The 17,735-nt window shown below is 39.8% G+C and overlaps 3 protein-coding genes across 4 annotated transcripts in view; all 3 read left to right on the top strand.

Moving 5' to 3' along the window:
* LOC144631718 (uncharacterized) overlaps window positions 1-17,735 on the top strand; it is a 140,779-nt gene that overhangs the window by 33,466 nt on the left and 89,578 nt on the right. The window lies entirely within an intron of this gene.
* LOC144633083 (CUB and peptidase domain-containing protein 2-like) lies at window positions 10,533-10,968 on the top strand. Its single transcript, XM_078491862.1, has 2 exons — window positions 10,533-10,629; window positions 10,746-10,968. The coding sequence occupies exons 1-2, from the start codon at window positions 10,567-10,569 to the stop codon at window positions 10,965-10,967; spliced, it is 285 nt and encodes a 94-aa protein (XP_078347988.1). The 5' UTR covers window positions 10,533-10,566; the 3' UTR covers window position 10,968.
* LOC144633159 (galanin receptor 2a-like) lies at window positions 13,846-15,492 on the top strand. Its single transcript, XM_078491961.1, has one exon. The coding sequence runs from the start codon at window positions 13,886-13,888 to the stop codon at window positions 15,020-15,022; it is 1,137 nt and encodes a 378-aa protein (XP_078348087.1). The 5' UTR covers window positions 13,846-13,885; the 3' UTR covers window positions 15,023-15,492.

A 17,735-nucleotide genomic window follows, 5' to 3' on the forward strand; every position in this document is an offset into this window, starting at 1 on the left:
TTAGCTAAGGAACAGTTTGAAGAGTGAGTACGGAAACATTCTATAATAAAATTTTAAATCACAACAATTACAGAAAATTGCGGACCTTAAACAAGGGCTGTGATCAGAGCCATTGTCCTAATCTTGAAGATATACGATTTGAGACAAACCTTTTGGTTTCCCAAAAAAAAAGAGGACACCAAGAATGTTTCAATCAAATTAAAATCCTTTGCTTGTATACTCTTTCACACTCGGTTTCCTCCATTTTACTAACATCTTTCAAGTTCTCAGTTATATATTCGCAAGCTCAAAGCTTAGGACGTTCACGCAAAAAAATCTCCTAACAAAGATTTTTTTCTATACATTTCACCACTGTGAGACAGAAAGTGTAGAAAAAAATTGGAGTGAGATAGTTGGGGGAGTCAGAATTTGTTGCGGAATTAAGATGACCAAAAGACTGCCTTAAATCGGAACGATCGGGCTTCGTTACTGAATATGGTTGCAGTGTCTCTCCAAAAATATTGCAAATTAATCCGTAAGATGCAATTTTCTCTGCCAAATAATGTTTATGCGAAAATCTATTAAACAAATTGTTTTTCTGGCAGCGTTCCTTAAGATACTAAGTCTTTTCAGAGCGCACAGTCCCTGGTTTTCTTAGCGATCACATTTGCTTTCGTCTAACAGCCTCAGGATGACAGGATTCCATGCCGGGTGGACAGAAAAATTGGACATTTTTTTTGAAATTGCCAGTTCATCTTTTTCTATCATCTTTTTCTATTCGGATTCATAAGAAAATATTTACTTTTACAATCTACCACTTACCATCGGCTTGCACATGAACCAGATATTGGCAGAGAAACAGCGAGGAACAGAGTACTGCCCCAAGAGGTGATTTGAATAGCATCATCTTCGCACTTGAGCTTCAACTGCAAACAGACAAGTTCGAACAACCAACGTTTGGTTTATATTAGCAACCCACAGCTGCAATTAATTATGATAAGTCTTTTAAAAGAACCATTCATTAACGATACGACCATTAAAGAAGATAAAAGATCCTTAAAAACGTAAAAACGATGCAAAAACTGTACAATTCCATTATTTCAGTTTGGCTGCCATACAGGCAATTGAGCGTGAGGGAGAAGACTGATAAACAATTACCCAAGGACTAGACGATAATCGCATTCTTCTTGAAAGAATGCAAATAGATGCTATAGATGGTACTTAGTTGGGTGTAAAAGAAAAGACTGACGACACGCAATAACGAACATTTTAGAAGCCATGACTACAGATCGCTCCAGCAGTTTTATTTACAATATAATTGCACTATTTGAAGGGGTTTGGGCTTTAACTTTGTTGAATGTTTGAAGGAAGACTGGAGAACAATTACTGAACATTTCTGAAGCACAAACTATCAGATAAATGTGCGAGGGAGGACTTGTAAATTAATTCTGAACATTCAGAAGCAAAAAACACCTGTACGATACGACTGTACGAGTGAATTTTTAAAGGTTTTTGGTGCTAGTACACGTAATTGAGAGTTAGGGAGAACAATGGCAATCAATTACACGCATTCAGAACCAAAATATACGCTGGCCCTATGTGATAACTGCGTTGTTTCAAGGTCGCCTGAAAATTAATCAGTCCACTTTGTTGAAAACACTGCGTAAGCCATCAAAATTTCAGAACTTAAGAACATCAATACATACCATAATATCATAGGTGACAAATTACTCCTTAATTTTGACGCGAAATTTTAACGTTAATTTATAATTTCACATGTGAAATTATAAAATTGCCATGGCAACGTAGTTAGCAGCAAGATGGCGTCCGTAATAAAAGATGTTTTAAAGCTTAAACTTTGTTCATTTTCGCTTGAATTTCATCTTAGCCACCTAGCCTTGGCCATGTAATAAAACTTTAGATGATATTTTATATCTCAAAAGGTCAAAACGACTTGTAGACTTAAGCCAATTACAATAAATGGAATCGAGCGGATTTTTGAGCCTTTTACACGGGCACCGTTTTCAGTTCATTCAAGACGAACTACGGTCATAATGTGAGAAACAATTGACAGTTGATTCATCTATAAAACTTTTTGTCAACAGCAAAAAGGAATCTCTGAAAGGTTTTCTTCAAAGACTAAAAGAAACTTGCGAAATTGAGAAAAATGTATGCTTTCAGCTTTTCAAAGCTCGGAGACCTACGATTGCAAGCGTAATTTGTCACCTATGATATTAAAATGTAATCAAGTGGTATACTCGTGAAATTAGGAAATAATTTCACTTGCATTTTGTCAGAATTCTAATAATTTCCCGAGCCTTTCCTAATTTCACTCGTCACCATTTGATTACCAATACTAATTGCATTGTCCAAAGGGTTGCGGAGTGTTAATCAGTTGAGTGTGTGAGAAAAAACTGGTTGACAATTACCCAGGCTCTGGACGATAATTACATTCTTTAAACAATGAAAAAGAGATGCCATACTTGGTACTAAGCTGAAAGTGAGAAAGAAGGCTGGTAAACTATTTTTATGCCGTGACAAACATTTCAGGACCAAAAACCACTTATACGAAAAATGCTACACTATTTCAAGGATTTCTGTTAATTTTCCCTGTTTAATGTGTGAGCGCGCGAAGACTTGAAAAAAACTTTAAAGATTCTTGAGAACACTGGTCAACAATTACAAACATTTCTGGCAGAGCCAAAAACCTCCATGTGATAATTGCGTTATTTCAAGGGATGTTAGCAGGGGACTGAGATATTTTAATTTTTTTTTTTTTTTTTTTTTTTTTTTTTTTTTTTTTTTTTTTTTTTTTTTTTTTATTTTAAAGAAAAAATTTTTTTAAAATATTTAAATTGGGCTCTGTTAGCAATCAGTTCAGTTTGCCGGAGAACACTGTGTAAACCATTACTAGCAATCTTCTCACTCACGCTGAACTGATTAAGGTCGCGGGGGACTCCTACGGCAGGAATAAATTCACGAAGCGAAATTTTTCTTGACCCGCATCTTTTAAAACGGCTATTTCTCGGCTGTAATGGGTGCCATTAAGCTCACATTTTACAGAGACATACAGAAATGATGAAAGACTATGAATGTCATCTTTTATTTGGTAGATTTTACTTTACTTAAAAACTTTTGGGAAAATGTGAAACCTAGAAGCCTTATTATCCCAGATGCAATGTAATTCCATGTTCTGAATGATTAAAGCTTCATTTTTACATAAACACTGTGTGGTATGCAAATTTTATACAAGAAAAAGGCCGACTACCACTAAAATATCTATAAAAACATTGAAATTTTTTCTTCAGAAATTTAGAACCTATTAAGAACCTAACTAGCCTAAATTTGTGTTAATAACCCTTTATGTAAGAACTTGTATAGGCTAACCTGAAAAACAATAGGGTCTTACTCGCGGGTTTTTACTGTATAACAATTACAAACATTACAGGCAGAACAATAAAACCTCCATGTGATAATTGCGTTGTTTCAAGGGATGCTGGCTTTAGTCATCATCGTCATCATCATGTTTTTTTACCCTCGGATTTCAGAGTACGTACCTTGTACAGCTAATATCTCGGAGCATTCCAACCATACACAGCACGATGGGCAAAGACTAGACCACAACACCGGGAAACTCCACGCCCTACTCTTTACGATACGTTCAGCTTGCAGAAAAATAATGCGTAAACCGGTTTACCGGTTTAGAGATTCTTGAGAACACTTGTAAACAATTACAAACATTTCTGACAAAACCAAAAACGTCTATGCAATAATTGCGTCTATGTAATATCACTGAATGCTGGCTTTTAGTCAGGTTCATTTTGCAGAAGAAAATTGCGTGAACCACTTGCTACTAGCAATTCAGAAAAAAGAGCATCTATACAGTCATAGCATAATTGCTTTGTGCCACAAGTTTCTGAGTGTTAATAAGTCCGGTGTGAAAGAGGAGACTGATAAACAATTACCCTGGGACTAGACGATAATTGCATTCTTCTCGAAAGAATACGGAATTAATGCTATAGATGGTACTTAATTGGGTGTAAAAGAAAAGACTGACGACACGCAATAACAAACATTGCAGAACCAAAAGCCAGCAATAAAATAATTGCACTTTTTCAAGGGGTTTTGGCTTTTACTTGGATGAATGTTTGAAGGAAGACTTGTAAACAATTACTGAACATTTCTAAAGCACAAACTATCAGTTGAATGTGCGAGGGAGAACTGGTAAATTAATTGTGAACATTCATAAGCAAAAAACACCTGTACGATAGTATTAATTGCATTGTGTCAATCAAAGGTGCTTTGGTGCTAGTACACTTAATTGAGAGTAAGGGAGAACAATGGCAATCAATTACACACATTCAGAACCAAAATATACAACCCTATGTGATAATTGCGTTGTTTCAAGAGGGCTGAAAGTTAATCAGTCCACTTTCTTGAAAAACCTAGTTGTCCCCAGAGACCTTAACACTCAGCAACTCTTGGAACAATGCGATTATAATCCATTTAGATGTTCTTTAGTTCTCAGTGAATTGTGAATAATGGCTTGCACAGTGTTATCTGGCAAACTGAACAAACTAACAGCCAGCATCCCTCGACACAACACAGTTTTCCTGTAAAGAGGTTTTGGGTTCTGCAGTACCTGAAATTGTTTACCAGTGTTTTCACTCACGCTAAACTGCTTGCATATTGCAGTTAATTTTTTTTTTACCTCAGTTATTATTTTATTTTTTTAACCGGTTAGGGGTTTTTTTTTTCAAACATTTTTTTTTATATTAGGATAATAAAGTAGAAAAGTAAAACACCTCCCCTCCCTCGATGTCTCTCGTCCACTTTGCCACGTAGAAAACGTTGGTTGAACCACTATTTTAAAAATAAAGCATATGACTCTAACCCATACCCTAACCCTATTATTAACCTAGCATAAAAATCAACTATAGTTAACTAGTTAAAATAAGAAATTAACTGAGATAAAAAAAATAAACTGCAAAATGTATTACAACCAAAAAAACTGTCTTTTAGGCCATTATAAACGTTTTTGGACCTTGAAATATTTGTAATTGTTTTTCAGTCGTTCTCCCTCATAATCAACTGTCCAACAACCAAGAACCTTCGAAAGAATGCAATTATCGTACAGATGGTGTTTGCTTCTGAAATGTTAGTAACGGTTTACAATTGTTCTTCATTAACCCCAACTGCCTAACGACCAACAACCTTTGAAATAATGTTATAATCGTAGTAATTGTTTTGCAGTGTTCTCTCTTGCGCTCTGCTGTCCAAGAACCAAAAAGCTTTGAAATAATACAATTATCGTACTTTTTTACATCTTTCATAGTATTTCAATGATCTTTCATCTTCTTTGATGGTCGTATCGTTAATGAATCGTTCTTTTCAAAGACTTAATTACACCTGTGGCTAGCTAATATAAGCCAAAAGGTGGGTGCTTAAATTTGTCTATTTGCAACGGAAGCTCAAGTGCGAAGATGAAGCTATTCAAATCATCCCTTGGCGAAATACTTTGTACCTCGCTGTTTCTCTGCCAATATCTGGTTCATGTGCAAGCCGATGGTAAAACTGAATATTTTCTTACTTATTCTAACTAATTCAAATAGAAAAACCGACGTTATATCTTAAGAACTTAATATCAGTGTACCACTGCCGTGTTGCCATTCTCTCATTTAAAAGTGACTCCCACATTTTTGTTGAATTGATAACTTTCGATTTTTAATATCAACAAACTGTAAAAACGCAAACAAAAAATCAATGTGGGAAACCAAAACCATTTCAATTTTTTTCGTCCACGATGCATCGAATCCTGCCTTTCTGAGGCTGGTAGGCGAGTGTAAATTCGATCGCTGAATGACTAAATTCACGTTTAAGAAATATTGCCAGTTGAACCTATTTCAGGTTTAGTAGGCTTTCACATAAACACTAATTTGGCAGAGAAAATTGCATTTCACAGATTAATTTGCAATAGTTTTGAACGAAAAACAAAGCCCGCATTTTCTGCAGGGGTATGGTGGTCTTTTGGACATCCTATTCCCGCAACGAATTCGGTGACCAACCGCCATCCCCTTATTTTAAATTTCTGTCTGAGTGTCATGAGTAACCCATAATCCCACAGTGGTGAAATGCTAAGAAAAAGGTTATGTCAGTTAGAAGGTCTTAGAAGGTTATCCCATGAGCGTCCTAAGCTTTAATCTTGCGAATGTATAACTGAGAGCTTGAAAGATATAATGGCTGGCGTTTTGAGCAGGTTTTCTTTTGCGACCGAAAAAACTGTAGAAGACCTGAAAAAAGCTTTAAAAACAATAACATTGAAAACACTGCCTTTTGGTTATCTGCTTGGAATAAGTTGTGTCGCAAGATGGGAATTGCTGGCAAAATTGAAACTACGAGCTGACTGAGCTTTACACTTTGCTCGAGCAATTTTACGCCGAGAAAAAAAAACAACAACCCATTGACGAAGATTAAGAACCAGATGGATGGTTACATCGCTTGATAAACACCTAGAGAGCAGAGCATATGCTGGGCTTTTAACTGTACGGGACGGAGAGTTGTTTCGTCCGATAGGGCTTGGAAGGGAAAGCGAAACAGCCTAGCTATCAGAAAAAGAAGAAAAGCGAGAAATCCCAGAATCTTTTATGTACACAATTCGTTGAACTGTTCACCCGGATTTTTCGGCTTCAAAACTTTTACTTGCCTGCAACTATCAAGACCTTTAAAAACATTGCCAAACCTGTTTTTTGGCCTGGTTTTTGAGTGAACGCGTGACGATGTCTGAAAAGTCTGAATAAATTATTTTTTACGAGATTCGCGCATGTTGCTTTCTCGCAATTTTTCGTGAATATTATTAATAAGAAATCACATGATTTTTCTTCTGCAATTTGGGATAAATAAGCACGCATAATTTTTTCAAAGACCACACATTTTCTTAGCCTTTGAAAAATTTACTGGCTTATTTATCCCAAACTGCACTTGAAATCACGAGATTACCAATACTAACAGGCGGATGCTCTGTTGCGGGTAACGACCGACGAGACTGTGGTTTTGGAGGAATAACCGCAGAACAGTGTAAAAGCAAAGGATGTTGCTTTGACTCAAGCATACGAGGCGTCCCGTGGTGCTTTTTTGGGAAACTGAAAGGTTTGTCTTTTCCTCGTATATCTTGAAAGTTAGGACAATGCGTTTTATGTTGCACAGCCCTTTCGCGTGTCGGCAGATCTTCGCCGTTTTCTGGTAAAAATAGATTCTTTTCAAATATTGTGAGGATGTCCAAATTGTATAATGTACTTGCTTTTGACTGTGTTTTCTGAGCTGAGGCTGAGATCAAACACTATGTAAGTTTAATGCAACAACATATATCATTCATTGGTAACGTTATTATTTACCGCTCAAAGAATCTAAAGTTTCATGACACCTTTAGGAAGTGAAAGTGCCCCTGCCCCTGCCAGAACCACTGCCCCTGCCACTGTCGCGACTGTACCCGACTCTGGCGCGATGTTGGTTTCAAACCTCGAGCTACAGTCGCGCTAAATGTCGAACTTAACTTGACACGACAAGACGATAGCGCGACGTTTGAACCGGGCCTAAGATTGAATTCCATTACTGCCTCAATTAAGCCAAAACGTTTTCTTTAGTCTTAACGTAAGACTCTCTAGCCTCCATTTTATTGTGGTTCTGTTCACAGAAGAGTGTTCTGTAGCGGGTGATTATCGACGGAATTGTGGATTTGGAGGGATTACCGCACAAGAATGTGAAAGCAAAGGATGTTGCTTTGACTCAAGTATTGGAGGTGTTCCTTGGTGTTTCTATAAGAAACCAGTGGAACCAGAAGGAGGTTTGTATCATCTTTTTTTAAGGGGGAAAGTTATCTCTTAGTTTATTTCGTTATAGATTTTCGGAGTCGAAAACTTTTAAAAAAGAGTTTAAACGCCAATGCCAATGCCACTACCACTGACGCTACCACTACTGTCACTGCCACTGCTACTACCACTGACACTACCACCGCCACTACCACTGCCACTGCTGGCACTGCCACTATCACTGCCAATGCTAATTTCAATGCCACTACCACTGACACTGCCACTGCCACTACCAGTACCACTACCCCTGCTGACACTGTCACTGCCACTACCAATACCACTACCCCTGCTGGCACTGTCACTGTCACTGGCAATACCACTGCCACTGTCACTGCCAATATCACTACCCCTGCGCACTGTCACGCCAATACCACTACCCCTGCGCACTGTCACTGTCACTGCCAATACCACTGCCACTGCGCACGCCACTGTCACCCACTTCACTGCCAATACCACTACCCCTCTGCACTGTCACTGCCAATACCACTACCCCTGCTGGCACTGTCACTGTCACTGCCAATGCTAATTTCAATGCCACTACCACTGACACTGCCATTGCCACTACCCCTGCTGGCACTGTTACTGCCACTACCACTACCCCTGCTGGCACTGTCACTGTCACTGCCAATACCACTGCCACTGCTGGCACTGTCACTGTCCCTGCCAATACCACTATCCCTGCTGGCACTGTCACTGCCAATACCACTACCCCTGCTGGCACTGTCACTGTCACTGCCAATACCACTGCCACTGCTGGCACTGTCACTGTCACTGCCAATGCTAATTTCAATGCCACTACCACTGACACTGCCACTGCCACACCTTTACCACTACCCCTGCTGGCACTGTCACTGTCACTGCCACTGCCACTGCCACTACCCCTGCTGGCACTGCCACTGTCACTGCCAATGCTAATTTCAATGCCACTACCACTGCCACCACCACTGCCACTACCACTACCACTACCCCTGCTGGCACTGCCACTGCCACTGCCACTGCCACTGCCACTATCACTACCACTACCCCTGCTGAAACTGCCACTGCCACTGCCACTATCACTGCCACTGCTACTTCCGATGACACTACCACTACCACTGCCACTACCACTGCCACTGCCACTACCACTACCACTACCACTGCCACTGCCACTGCCACTGCCACTACAACTGTCACTGCCACTGCCACTGCCACTGCCACTACCACTGCCACTGCCACTGCCACTGCCACTGCCACTGCCACTGCCACTGCCACTGCCACTGCCACTGCCACTGCCACTGCCACTGCCGCTGCCACTACCACTGACGCTGCCGCTGCTTTTGCCACTGCTACTGCTGCTGCCACTGCCAATACGAATGCTTATACGAAAACCACTGCCACTGTTACTACCACTACCACTGCCATTGTCTGTCACTACCAATTCCACTACCACTTGCACTGGCACTGCCTCTGCATCTTCCCCAGCTTCCCCTGTTAGCGCCGTTGCTGCTAACGCTACCAGCGCAAGTGCTAGGGCCAGTGCCATTAACAATACCACTACCACTGCCTACTATTTCCACGGCTGAGCTGCGCTTCAAGCAGCACTGTTAATAAAGGGCTTCAAAGAAAAAAAATTATAATAGGTTGATTTGTTGTTTTGTTACTAGTTGACTAATTGGTTGTTCTTTCTTGGCAGAGTGTGGTCAGGTGAAGTTGGTCAAAAGAATCGTGGGTGGGCAACACGCTTCCCCTGGCGAATGGCCATGGCATGTGCAAATGCATGTGAGAGGAAACACTGATCGTCACTACTGCAGCGGTTCTCTTTTAGCTTCAAAATGGGTAATCACCGCTGCTCATTGTGTGGAGGGTCAACGTGCTGAAAATATCGGTTTAACGTGAGTAAAGAACCCTTTGTTTACCGATCTTGTGTTGATGTTCGTATAACTCTGTAGATGCTTGTTTTTTACTGAAGCAGATTTGTAATAGTAATAGTTTTCACTTAGCTGCCCCCGCCTTTAAATTTTTTACAGCAACAATCTAAGACGCGAGTAAAGAGCCCTTGCCTACCGTTTGGTTTGATGTTCGTATTACTCTTCAGATGCCTGAGTAGGATGACTTTTTTAATTTGATTTTAAAACTGTGTTTCGCGTCTTTTGACTTGCATGAAAAGTCTGAGTCTCTCATTTTGTAAGCGGGTTTTCTCTAAGATTCTGTCCAGGGCCCGGAATTTTTGACAAAAAAAAGGATTTCTTGCATATATCTTCTATGGAAAATAGAACTTTTTTCTCATACCTACAGAAGGGATACTGCATCTTTTTCCTTAATTAACCACTCGGTTAATTCGGTTGACAATTTCGAGATATTTTGGGCTCGATTTGTCCCTGCAAATGTGCCTTCATGTGTATAACACCCACTCCGTTATTTGGCCATCTATTAGTTTTCAACGTAATACAAACAGAAACCAAAACTACTTTTTATTATTTTTTCATACAGACTTGGTGAACTCGATGTTAAAACCAACAGTGGAACGGAACAGACTTTTGGTATCAGCAAATCCATCGTACACTCTTCGTACAATAGAAGAAAAACTGGACTAGCCTACGACTTCGCTTTGATGAAACTGTCGAAGCCTGCCATTATGAACGACCACGTTCGACCCGTCTGCTTACCCGAATCCAGTGAAAAGCTTCCGGTTGGAACCGTGTGTTGGGAGACTGGGTGGGGATATACTTCTCACAACGGTCAGATGTCAGAGCATTTGAAGGAACTGGAGGTTATTGTCGAAGATCCAAGACGGAGCCCATATAGGGTATGTGGAGTCCCCCACGCCCACCCCGAGCAACTTGTGGAAAGCCCTAATCAAGCTTTGTAGATATTAATGTCACCACTTCTTCTTTAATTTCTTCACCACCTCTATCATTTCAGGTACATGAAACAATGTTCATAACTAAAACTAACACAAAAGGACACGGCACTTGTCGCGGGGACTCGGGCGGACCAGTGGTACTTGAAAAAGATGGCACATGGTATTTAGAGGGCGTTCACAGCTGGGGGCGTCCAAGCTGTGCTCAGGAAGGCTACTACGATGGTCAGGCCGATGTGCGAACTGTTCTTAAGTGGATCAAAGACACCATGTCGAATAACTGACAGAATAAAGTGTATCAGAAAATGATCTTAATGTCTATGATCAATAAAACATAATCACTGTGCTGGTTGAAACCGTTGTTGTTTCTTGACTTTAACGATTATTTCGAGTGTTGTAGAAGTAAAAGCACTAGAGCTAACCATCCGTTTAAGATCCAAACGAAATCAGCAAGAGTTAACGCATTCAAGTATTCCTTCTTTGTTAGAATTATTAGGGAATGGAACAATTTGCCAAACTATTTGTTTCTTACACGACATTAATGTAAATATTTTTAAATCAAACCTTAAAAAGTGGATGAACATTCATTTATTATATGCCACAGTACCAGATATTATAGATATTTTAGATTTTAACTTTTAGATTGTTAATTATTTATGTAATTGTTTTTTTTAATAGTTTTTTAGGGGACCTAAATAGGGATGACCTCATGGTCCGCCTTTTCAGATACCACTTGTGTGATACCATTTGTGTGTTTTGAATAAAGTATTATTATTATTCTTATGTTCAGTCCGTAGCTAGTCCACAGATTATAACAGCAGAAATATTTCGTTATCTACGTTATAATGAACACGGTTTAATATTTACAACGCTGATATACAAATTATACGTTTCCTTAACAACCTGGGGTGTTTATTATCCCTTCTAAAAAAATCTTAGACTGTTCACAGTCCCCTACTTTTTCGTGAATTGTCAGACATCGATCGTTGAGTTCGACGGGCCGCCATCTCGGTTACTGGACGCGAGCAAAAACTGTGGAGAGTGCAAAACTCCGTGGGTAGGCATCTTGCACTCTCCCCAGTTTTCACCCACGTTCAGGAACCAAGATGGTGTTAGTTTCGCCGAATACAACGACTGATCTCTACGACTCCGAACAGTCTAAAAACCTCTTAGAATTACACTCAATTTCACGTTTACCCCCGCCTTAATATTACTCGATTTCCTGATGGATTCTCAGGATTAGGTCGAAGAGGGGTATTGGAAAAGAGCTCACAAGTACAATCGAACAGTGTCAAACCGGTCGGGAGCGGTGCTCTATTTGCAAGTTAGATCGAGTTGGCTGCGGAGAGCTGTTGTGAATTTGCAATTCACCCGTTGATGTTAATTACATCATAGACAAAATTCGACAAGTATAAATATTTCTAGGAATAATTATTAAGCTTGATCGTCAGTCTGAATAAAATTTAGTCTGCAAACTGAACTTTCACGGGGCATTTCCAGCTAGGGCCGTAACAAGACCTTTTGCATAGAAGAGGCAAGATCTTGCTTGGAGGTTCTGGCGGCATGCTCCCAGAAAATTTGGAATCCTTGAAGCTCTAAAACTCTTTATTGAACATTTTTCATGAGGCATTTCTTGAAAAAAAATAATGTTGTTCAACTGGGGATTATTTTCCCATCGAAACATATTTCGTTTATAAATTTGGGTTAAAATCTAGACGAGGCAAGTGCCTCATCTTCCCTTTTGCTAGATACGGCCCTGACTTCGTGATATTCATTATAACTTGAGGTGGCCGGTTCGGTTTGATTATCCAAAGCTAACAAAGCATTCGATTGGTTTTAGGGCGTTCGCAGTTGCATACAAAGAAAATAGTATATTTGACAAAGAAAAGGCGACGAAGCACGTACACTTAAATAAAAGACAAGCAAGCTCTATGTGTATAATAACTATTTGCTTAGAAGTGTAGAATTTGCGCTCGTTCACACATTGAAAAAAGTTGGAAAATGGTGATTTGTGTTGAGTACGTGAGGTATGGATATATGTACACAGAATTAAAACGAAGTTTAAAATGTACCGCGTTTGATTTGTGCTATAAATCTCAGTTTTCGTTTTACCCGGCTTGCTTTTTCGTGGGTCATTGAGAAAAATTGGCTGATATCGCGAAATGACCAAAGTAATAAAATGTAAGGGTTGTTTCATCTTATTGCCAGCGGCCCGGGACAATAAGGGTCGAGCAAGGGCCAGTAATAAGTGTTCTAAAAGTACCGAGCAATTCTGAAAACTCCGCCGTTTGCCCCAAAATGGCAAAACTCCTATCGATAAACTTCACAAAAAAAACAACAGCAACAACAACTGAACAACCCTGTAAGGATAGGGAATTGGGACAGGAAAATATATCGTGATATTTGAGGAGACTGTCGCGACTGAAATAAGCAATGGCGTTAAGATTTGGTTTGTCTCTTTAAACGGATAACTTTTTACAGACTTCCTTATCGTTAAACACCGATTTTCGATACTCGGCGTCTCAGAGAATCACGTTAAATTTTCTGGACACCTTCGCTAGTAACTTTTTTTCAATGATTTTGGTTTCTCGAATAAAACGGTTAGCAGTTTTAGCAGAGGACAATAGAAAAACGTGCGAGGTTATTTAGCTAGAGAAAAACGCGTGACAAAAAGAGGCAGCTGGGAATATTGGTGAATATATCCTGAAATTAGTGAAATTTATCGGAAGAAAGTGACAAAGTGCTGATTGTTTGTTCTGGAAGCAAAGATCAAAGGTGATTTAAAACTTTAAACCACAAAAGTAAGTGGCACGTTGCTCAGAGGGGCTTATGACTAACAATGGTAAAAAACATTCTTAGCAACTTTTGGCCTTTTCAGTAAAAACAAGCATCTTTTCATTTTCTTAAGGAAATTTTTAAACGATTATATCGCAATTTTTTAACGTGTGTTTATTTCAGTTGCCTTATCACCTTCTCCGATTGGTCCATTTGGCGTTAATTAATGTGACAATTTCGTGTGCACTTGATAGTTTGAGTCTGGCCAATCGCGTTGAAGAATGACACTTAATTTGTCTTTAAAACGAAATCGGAGATTTAGTGAGTTTCCGTTGAAACTTTTCACTTTAAAAAGCTTTGAACACGTCAAATTCATAGTCTTTAGAAGGTATACACAACCACGTTTATTTCACAAAGTGCACTGAACATGGCTAAATCGAATCCTGAAAATTTCACCTATGCTTTGGTAGCGTTTCCTTCTTCACAAACCATGACTGTACATAGAAAAAATGCAAGTCAAGACGCTAATTTCGACGGAGGCATTGCCTACACAAACGAAGAGGAATCGGCGTTTCTTCGTACTTCTTTCTCTGTAATTGTTATCTGCACCATCATTGGGAGTGTTGTGGTTTGCGCTGTCAATCTTAAAAACAAGGGAATGCTGAAGAGCCCCTACAACGTGAACATTTTTCACCTGGCGATTACAGACTTGCTTGTTTCCATCGCTATCTTAATGACACCGGGATTTATCTTCCAAGAGATACCATTCGCAACCGAGGCAAGACTTGGCGGTGAGATATTTTGCCGTGTCATTACCTCGCATTTTCTAACTTTCAGCACCGCGACCGCCTCGATGTACATTACCGTCGCGCTTGCCACGGAACGCTGGTACGCAGTGGCGAGGCCTCTCCAATACCGCGCAAAATTCCACACAAAACGTCTTGTTTGCGAGGCTTTCGTAATATGGGTCGCATCGTTATGTGCGAACTCCCTGTTGCCATTTGAAGTGAAATACAACCCGGACAAAAACTCGGCCTTCGCAAGATGTGAGGTGGTCAAGATTCCGTTTTTCACTTCTCCTATTCACAAACTGTTGGGGATTGCTCAGTTTCTGTTCAAATTTATCATTCCCTTCGCAATAAACTGTAACTTGTATATCCGCGTTTTGGCCGAGACGCGCAATTCACGCGTAATGAACTACAGAACTGGCTTAGACATGCGTCTAAGCATTAGTCGCATGGCAGCGAACTCTACTCTGGTTTTAGCCTTGTGTTGGTTACCAAATCAGGTTTATTATGCGTGCTTTGCTTTCGACCTCGTTCAGCTCAATACACCCGCACACTTCTCGACCATAGTCATTGCACTGATCAACCCGTGCTTAAACCCGTTTATTTTTGCGTTTCACTCGGTGCAGTACAGGCGTGGATTTAGAAACTTGTTTTGTGGTGGATTCGACGAAGATAAAGCCAAACTAAAACACAACAAGCGATTCCGCATGTTTCGACTTACAGAGCTAAGTCATTGTGACCCTGAGAACATTAAAGCACCTTCCTCTCCAGTTTAGATCCATTCATCTAGGAGAGCCTTAAAAGAGTGTGAACTTTGGACCGGTAATTTTGAGGTTGCCTCCACTCGTTACCAAATATAATACTATACCTCCGGGCATATAGTGATGTTATGAACTTTGAGTAATGCATTAATTTCTTTTAGACGTAGAAAGCACAAAAAAAAAATACTCGAAGAAAGTCGATTTAGAAAATTTAAATACTTTAGAAGAAAAGCAACAATGTGCAAGCAGCCGAAAGGTTTCGGATTCGGGTTGTATATCAGTTTCCAATTTTGTGACACGAGCACGCTCAAAGCAAAAACACGTGAACTGGAAAAAACATGTGCTAGAACTCAAAGAAGCGTGTGCTGTAGGGAACAGGTGCGAAATTAGACGATGACATCCAATAAAAAGTGAAATTGATCGGAAGAAAGTGTCAGATTGATTGATTGTTTGTTCTGGAAGTAAAAGTGAAACTCAAGCATAAAAATGACACATTTGCATGTACCTGTAGCGTAACCAATTCGAGATATCCAATAAAAAGCTTTTGGCGTACAGAAATTTCCTGCCCAATGAATGGAGAGATAAGGTTTATTTTCTCTTAATAAAAAGACGTGCTTTCGTAAAAAAAGGTAAGCATTTAATGTTAGATCATAGTTGGCGTGGGCGCTTGCTTTCTCGAAGGCGGGTTATTAGAGAATAGGCACTTACTCAAGGAAATACGGTTTGTTAAAACGACGAGTCGATCACTAATATATACGGCCACCTCCACTTCGGCTCTGTTCGGTGATTAGTTGCGTTTCCGTAAACGAAATCAGTTTAATAATTAACAGTTATTCCACGAGCGTGCGTTGGATATGAAATGGTAGATAGCCAGCGAGGCGCGAAAGCGTTTAGGTGTTAAAAATCATGTTTTGATACCAAGGGGTCCCTTCTAGGTTGTAAAGTGGTTGTTTGGTTATTTCCGAACACGTTAGCTCAGCCTGCATAAAGGCAAGTCAGAGAATCGGCGTACTAATGCGACTAAGGAACTTAATCCCCACTAAGGCCAAACTTCAGTTATACAAGTCAGCTGTACTACCATACCTTACTTATTGTCACCTAGTGTCGCACTTTTGTAGAGCTAGCGATGCACGCAAACTTGAACGACTACAGGAAAGGGGCTTGAGGGCCGTTTACAAGAACAAGCATGCTAGTTATACTGAGCTACTGGAGAGAGCCAAGTTGCCAACGCTAGCGAACAGGCGTTTACAGAACATATGTATTCTCATGTATAAAGTTAAACATAGATTATGTCCTAATAGCATCTGTAACATTTTTAACGAGCATAATTCCACGTATAACCTGAGACAATCAGATTTTTCTACTCCTAGATACAACACTGTTACTTATGGAAAGCACTCTTTGCGTTATGAAGGACCCAAACTATGGGGAAAACTTTCTACGGCTGACAGATCAGCCAAGACACTGCAGGCTTTTACAAACCGTATTCGCAAAAGGGACATAACTCGCTTAATGGACAACGGCTGTAAGGGATGCATCCTATGCTGCACATAGTGCCTCTCAAGTCAAGTCATTATTATTATTATTATTATTATTTATTTTTTTTTAACAATTAAGATTTAAACATTTTTCTATATCATAGATTATAATAACATTTTTATATGACTTGTATATATTTTTATTGTATTTATATTTAGTATTAGTGTAGCTTTTAGTTTTTAGCAGTGTCCCCTAATTAGTATGGTATTATTTTCCAGGCTATAAGGTTTTGACACTTAAATAAAGTTTCTTATCTTATCTTATCTTATGCGTGCAGATTTGTGGGCTGTTCTTCTTGTAAAAATGCTGCGTGTTTTGCCGCCTAACAGCAAGTACTATCCTCGCCATTTTTATATGGGATCCCCTACCTCCACCATGGGAGCAAAATATTCTTCAATTCGTCCTCAAAGACGAACCGTTTGAAAATCTGATTGTCTATTTGACATGTGAAACGGGACGCAAGTGCAGTAGCTCTCGTAAGCTTGTAATTCTATTGGTCCTCTTGTTTTGGGGGGCTAGAGGCTTTCATCATTCCTGCCATTTGTTGGTCAAAGCCTTTATTTAAATAGGGTGACTCCATCAGCTTTTACAATAAAAACTGTTATCAATAGAGGTCCTATAGTAAAAAATAAAAATTAAAAAGTCGCTAAAAGCCTTACAGTGTACCTACAATGGAAGTTAAAAGATTAAAATATATAAGAGTACTAAGATTTAAGCTAAAATTGTTATATTTGTATAAAATCGAAAGATTTACATGTAAAAATTACATACTATTTTGGTAAGAGTTATAAATTTGGCAACCGGAGGTTGGGAGGAGGGGGCTATTTATTAGAGATCCTGTGAGAGCTGCTACCGAGAAGTGTTTAACTGAATAAGGGAAAGAGTGTATCTATTGAGTTGCCTATTGAGTTCCCTAGTGACTTCTCTATGGAAGTCCCTATTGAGTTCCCTAATGAGTACGTGTTGAGTTCCCTATTACGTTTCATAGTGAGTTCCCTATCGAGTTCCCTTTTGAGTTCCTTAATGAGTTCCCTAGTGAGTAGACTGTCCACAGCCTCTCGATTTTTCAACGCCAAAAAGTAAACGAAGCGAGCACGAAGCGCGAGCGCGCGGGGGGAGGGGGCGGGAAGCGAGCCAAGCGAGCCAAAGGAGCCAAAGAAAACTATTTTGGCTCCCCGCCCCCCACCCC

This window comes from Oculina patagonica, chromosome 12 (assembly GCF_052425735.1).
Source record: "Oculina patagonica isolate OP01 chromosome 12, crgOcupat, whole genome shotgun sequence".
NCBI lineage: Eukaryota > Metazoa > Cnidaria > Anthozoa > Scleractinia > Oculinidae > Oculina > Oculina patagonica.